This window comes from Lactuca serriola, chromosome 4 (assembly GCF_051521515.1).
Source record: "Lactuca serriola cultivar US96UC23 chromosome 4, Lser_US96UC23_V15, whole genome shotgun sequence".
In the NCBI taxonomy this organism is placed as follows: Eukaryota; Viridiplantae; Streptophyta; class Magnoliopsida; order Asterales; family Asteraceae; genus Lactuca; species Lactuca serriola.
In genome coordinates this window covers 354,356,943-354,363,611 of record NC_136411.1, presented here as the reverse complement: position 1 = coordinate 354,363,611, position 6,669 = coordinate 354,356,943, and the positions used below count along the sequence as shown (strand labels likewise).

At 33.7% G+C, this 6,669-nt stretch overlaps 1 protein-coding gene across 1 annotated transcript; it reads right to left on the bottom strand.

Moving 5' to 3' along the window:
- Window positions 1-216: 216 nt before the first annotated feature.
- LOC145097591 (triacylglycerol lipase OBL1-like) lies at window positions 217-2,258 on the bottom strand. The gene is made up of 5 exons (XM_079035177.1): window positions 1,900-2,258; window positions 1,614-1,804; window positions 1,494-1,527; window positions 787-1,427; window positions 217-698 (listed from the first exon to the last, which is right to left on the bottom strand). The coding sequence occupies exons 1-5, from the start codon at window positions 2,195-2,197 to the stop codon at window positions 426-428; spliced, it is 1,437 nt and encodes a 478-aa protein (XP_078891303.1). The 5' UTR covers window positions 2,198-2,258; the 3' UTR covers window positions 217-425.
- Window positions 2,259-6,669: the final 4,411 nt, after the last annotated feature.

Sequence of the window (6,669 nt, the reverse complement as noted above, 5' to 3'; positions counted from 1 at the left end):
AAGTTTGATGATCTTTTAAAACTTAGAAAGAGTGAAGTGACAAAATGAGCACAAAACCAAAAGTTAAGTGATTAAAAATGACCTAAACCCTTTAAAAAAAACACATGCATTAAATTTGATAGCCTTAAGTTTATGGTCCTGCATCATTGCATGTATTCATCTACCATATATATAGTTTCTAGAATCTTGAGAGTCGATAAACCATAGCTCGAAGCATTTAAAAAGCTCTTGCTCAAACCTACATTGTTATTAACAAACTTATTGATTACATTAAACACAATATTTATGTTGATGCTTCAACCGGAGATATTTATCCATCCTTATTTCAATTAAAAAATGAGCTGGCTGTTTTATGCTTAGAACACAACAGTTGATATAATATCATCGCTATAATTATCTCATCATACAGACCCATTGGGACAAATTCATTCATCCAAAGAATAGTCATCGAGTTCGTGAAAAGTGTCTGGAGAAGCCAACCGAGTAAGATTTACATAATCTTGAGGACAATGAGCCGATGCTCCTGGAACAATTAAACCAAACAATCGAACTCCCAAAAGAAGGATCCCTTCTCTATAATTTTCTCCAAAAGCATATGGCAATACAAAGCTTCTTGCGAGTTCAAGAACCGCATTCAAATACATTGGTACGAATGATTTGATCGCAAAGTAATTCTTATTGGGCACTTCATCCACAACCTGCAAAAAAACTTTTCCATAAACCCATAGATTGCTTCAATTGCAAAAGAATAGAAAATTAACGTCATAAAGATTAAAGACACAGCACCTTCCCTTTGTACAAGATATTGAAGTAATAACAGGATCCAAAGTGTTTGAACAAAAGATCGGAATCATCGAAGGGAATTCTGGGCACCACGTCATTCGCATAAACGAACCGAAAGTATCTCTTTACACCCAACAACTCTTCCATGGATTTACAGAACTGTTCGTCTCCAACCCTCGGTTGTCCGAATGTGTATACACCTTCGAGCTTCTCTAGCAACTCGAACTCTTCATGGAACGCTAATATTGCTGGAAACAAAACCGCAAGTGCTCCTCCCAAACTATGCCCTGTGACCATAAACCGAGCGTTCTTGTTTTCATCAAGTTTTTTTTTAAGAACTTTCTTGATTTTGTAGTAAGCAAAGATGTTTCTTCCACGTTTATCTTCTTCGATATCTTTAGGCAACGAGGCACATCGTTTGTGTTTCTTTTGTAACCCTAGAGCCTTCAAGAAACCCATGTGAACTTTACCTATGTCGCCAAGAAGGTACCATGACAGATCAAGATCCGTACACCAATCATCTGCGCTAAATGGAGATGTCCCTCGAAAGGACACACAGATTAATTCATAATTCCGGGTGTCATCGCTAAAAATAAACGCTTGTGTTGGGTGTCTCTTTTCGCTCATCTCTTTTGATTCGAATGCTACAAAGATATGTTGTTTTCAAATCAGCAACTAGAAAAAAAATATGGGCGATTGTTGCGTCTTACCATTTGAACAGTTGAAAAACCCTAAAGGTTTCATCTGTAGAAAGAAAGATTTAGAAACTTAGTTCGATCGAATTCTATGAAATAATCGTGTCATATCAGTTAATTATGAATTTGAAGAACCTCCCAATGATCCTGGACAATTTTCTTGACTCGAGCTTCGTTTTCGTATGCAGTTTTAGCAGCCATGATCGCGAGTGAAGAATTATATCTTGGATCTTCATGAGAGATTTCAGGGTCCAACTCCAATCGTGTATCTGTTAAGCCGATTACAGATGAGAAATCGGGTGACTCACGGCATACCCGGGTTTTTCCTGTAAAGTTTTAAAATTTTACATGAATATATAATACTATATATACACACACAAACACATATACAAACAATTAAAAAGAATAAATGAAAATATACCTCGTATTTTCATGACGATAAGCATGCAGAAGCTATCATACTCCGACCAGAGGTTGAGGGTAGCCTCGATGAACCTCCCAAAACACGCCATGAACGTGGAGATTGATTTCAGAACTGTAATGAGGACAATGGTGATGAAGATCACAAACCTACGGAGGAATGTTCCATGTAAGTTGACATCGTCATGGGAGTCTATGAATGGTCTTGCACCAATGTGTTCATCGAGTAGAAGCAAAAATAGTTCCGGAATTTTAACCTCATCCAGATTCAATAGCATATATTCTTCACAATCGGTCATGGTGATTTCTGTAGAGCAAACTCCGTTCTTGTGTTCTTTTAATGTGAGCAATAAGAAGACAACAAACGGGAGTATGATGGATTAATGTCCTTGTTTAGGTACTTCTATAAAAGGAGACAAGTTAACGTCATTATTAAGCTCAATTTTTAAACTTAATTACTCTTTCGACACTTATTCTCCCAAAAGATAACTTGGTAATCTTAATCAGTCGTAATTATGGGGTGTACGTTTGCATGTAGAAATCTCATTTTAAATATAAGTTATTTTAATTAATGTCAGATTATGATTCTATAAATTTCGGAAATACATAGTTATGGGTAATTTAGTAGGGATAGCGCGTTGTTTAATGATATGAAGTAGAAAAGAAAGTGGGAGTCTTCTGGTAGATATTCTTGGTTACTTTTGGAAGGAAAATAAAGAACAATGTCATGTTTCACCTGTAAATGTGTTGTGCATGGAAAAGAGGATCTCATTCTTTACTTAGAACTAAGCCATATTGTTCACACCTCTTTGCTTCCTTTATACCCTAAATTAAAGATTAAGAGTTAATGATTTTGAATGAGCTTATTTGTTAATTTACAACAAAGGGGTCATTTTACATGAAATTAAAATATATTTTAAAGACCGCATAATTTTGCTGCAAAAAATTATCTCCACTGGAATTATAAAAAATAACTTTTTTTTATGGACAACTGCCATTACAGTAACGAAAAACCAGTGAAAAAGCAAGGACAAACTTATTAAAATATCACTTTGACGAAAGAGATATTTTACTAAATGCTAAATACGGAAATTGAATAACAAACAATATAAAGATATGATTTTCGATAGCAAGGTGAAATGATTATCTATTTTACAAAGACTTTGAGCTTTTTATCGTTTAAGAGTAGAACTAGGGATACAGTTTTGTTATTGGCTAACAACACCCTTTATTGTATTATGTAATCAATGCTTCTTGTAGTTCAATTTATATAAAGTCGATCTAGCCGTTTTGTTAAGGCTAACAACACCTTTTATTGTATTATGTAATCCATGCTTCTTGCATTTTAATTTACGGTTGCACTGATTTGACAATTTGCACATTTAGTCACTCATATTTTTTTGTGCTAAATTTGTCCTTAACTTTAGTAAACACCAGTTAATTACATCATTATTCACCCGGTAAACGGAACAAGTAGTTGTATTTCTTACGTGGCATTAAATTAAATAAGATTTCTTATCTTACCTTATCCACGTATTAAATCGAAATCAAAATAATCACATTTATTCTGACACCACTACACTCTTTTTCTTCGTTCTTCATTTTCCTCATTTCTTAGTTGGTGTTTGTTTTTTGTCCGCAGATCTTTCTGACATCTTCTGTCTGCGCGGCGCAGATCACATGCAGACACTAGCCTTCGCAGAATGTTTGTTTTTTTGAAGACTGCAGACCTAAAAATGTCTGTGCACCCTCTTCTTGGCGCAGATGTGGACATGAGTCTTCTAACATCTTCAGACATCTTCTAGCTAAAAAAACAAATATACTTTATTTATTTATTTTTTTTTTTGAATTTATATTTATTCCAACTTTATTAGTGATAAAAAATTTGAAAAAAAAAAAGTTACAATACTTAAAAAAAAGTTCGACGACACAAACATAATATTTTTGACAAATTTATAAATAAAAGTTTATTACAATAATGGTCATTGAAATTGTTTATATAAATATGAAAAAAAAATATATATTCTTATATTTTTTGTGCCAAATTTTATAAAACATTATTTAATAAAGCATTGTCAAGTTCTTTAAAAAAATATTTATGACACGTTTTTAATTGATTTAATTGAAAGAAATCGAAATTTATTTCCATTAATTTATATATCAAATTCTTTGATTCCTAACTACAATGTTAGGCATAACTTTACGACCAAAATTGTTGTTTTTTATGAAATATATACGTTAATTTGTACCATTTTGATTTTCACTTTTTATACAATAATACATAAAAGTTGATTTAGACTTGTTAATTATTTATAACAAAGTCATAAATATATTAAAAAAATCACTTTGTAGTTAAAAAAATCAGTTTATTTAGATTTTAGTTTATTTTAGTAGCTTGCAGATGTTAAAAAAACAAATAATCTTCATTTTTCAGATTGCAGACATTTGGTCCACCTCTTCTGCTGCAGAGGTCTACAGATATGGTCCGCAGATTGCAGACATTTTACCTCAAAAAAAAACAAACAACACCTTAGTGACACCACTACACAAACCATTTAATAATAGAAACCAATTAACTGATATGAGACATTACTTCATAGAATTCGATCTAACTAAGTTTCTAAATCTTTCTTTCTACAGATGAAACCTTTAGGGTTTTTCAACTGTTTAAATGATAAGAAGCAACCATCGCCCATATATTTTTTCTAGTTGCTGATTTGAAAACAACATATCTTTGTAGCATTCAAATCAAAAGAGATGAGCGATAAAAGACACCCAACACAAGCGTTTATTTTTAGTGATCACACTAAACTAATCTGTGTGTCCTTTCGAGGGACATCTCGGTTTAGCGCAGATGATTGGTGCACTGATCTTGATCTCTCATGGTACCTTCTTGGCGACATAGGTAAAGTTCACATGGGTTTTTTGTAATTGCATAAAACGTAAAGGACCATTTATGTAACTTTAAATGTAAACGTATGTAAAAGAAGTGGGGCAACAGCCCCATTTTTACAAATGGACTTGAAACAACCCCACTTTTACGAGCCTTTTTGAAAATAGCCCCCCTTTTTACAAAAAAAAAAAACTCACATAAAGAGCATATTTATAGAAATCCAAAACAGAGCTCATTGTTACTTTCAAATTTCCAAGAGCATTGCAGCAGCTAATTGACTTTGAAATTTAAATCTCGGCTATCAATTAGAGACCATGTCAAGAGAAAGAGATAAGGATCATTTTTATTTCCTTCTTTAGTCTAATACCTACACAAACAAACACACACAAATACATATGACTATACAAAACCATACATAAAAACTCACATACAATACAAATAGATGCCCATACCTATGCACACCTACAATTTTTTTTAAAATGAATACACAAACCACAAAAACTTCAACAACGGTAAGTAATTTTGAAACACCTACATCAAAAAGAGAGAATTCAGAAATCAACATTTGTATAAGCCAAAAGAATAAGAAAGCAATAGGTTACGGAGGGAAAAGGTATACATGTTAGATCCAACAGTCTCTGCGAAACAACCACCATTTGAAATTGATGGCTTCGCTGGCAATAATTAGTGATGGATTTTGTTGGCGGCTGTAAATGGTGATGGCAACATTGAATGGTGGTCGTGGTGGCGGATAGGGGTTTAGGAGGGAATATGTTTGAGTATGTTCAAAAATAAAAAAAAATTCTTAAACCATAAAATAATAAAAATATTCTTGAACATATTTCTTGATCGCGACTTTAAAAATTTCTTGTAGAATAACAAAATTCTCGAACCATCAATTGAAGAATTAAAACAAAAATTACATTAATTCTTGTAGAATACATGTAACAATTGCTAAGAATTACATTTATTGTTAAATAATAAAACTAAAAAAACTTTTAAATCTGGAAAAAAATATCAAAATCTAACAAAGACACTACTACATTCTAAAAGAATAATGTTGCTAAGAGGCGTCATTCAAATTTCCTATTCCGTTCTTCAAGCATCAGCTTTTGTTCAAACAAATCCAATTATAAATTAGTGAAAAAATATTCATATTCCATTCCAACATAATTAGAATTCGTGATTCCATTCTGATATAATTGGAATTCATTTATCAATAATTATATTAATTCGGAGAATTCTAACAGAATATGTTCATGCTTATCATAAAATATTCTTTTATGATAGAATACTATAAACGAAGAAATATCATTCAATTAAAGCATTTTAGCGAGTGCCTTGTGTGCATCAAAACAACTTTCAATTTCGGATGAGAGGGTGTTATAGCCGCCGCAATAAGAACCCTAACCCTTAGAGGGTGCTACAGCCGCCTCTTATACCCTATCCTTCACCCGCCACCTCCTATCCGCCATTGGAGCCGAAAATCACCTGAGCCACCCCCTTCCTACGCCTGAAAGAGAGCGGGTCAGTCGGATGCAAGAAGTCTAGGGTTGTCACGCCACCATCCCTTTCGTGGTGGCTAACTGTCGTGACCCACTCAGTCACCGCCATGTTTATATGGTTTTTGTGAACTAACGGTGCCCAACCACCATCGCCGCTTCAACGAGCATCGAAGACGAAGGCCGTCGATTGTAACTGTGGCATCGAGCGATCAGAAGAAGAAAGATATTGGCTATCGTGTTGTGTTTCACGTGAGTACGAGTGTTTCTGCTCGTGTTTGGATGCGTATTCTAGAATATGTTGTCTTGTGTGTGCTTGGTCGGCCGGAAGTGGAGTATGTACAAGAGGGAGATGAGAAGGAAAGGTTGGGGGTGG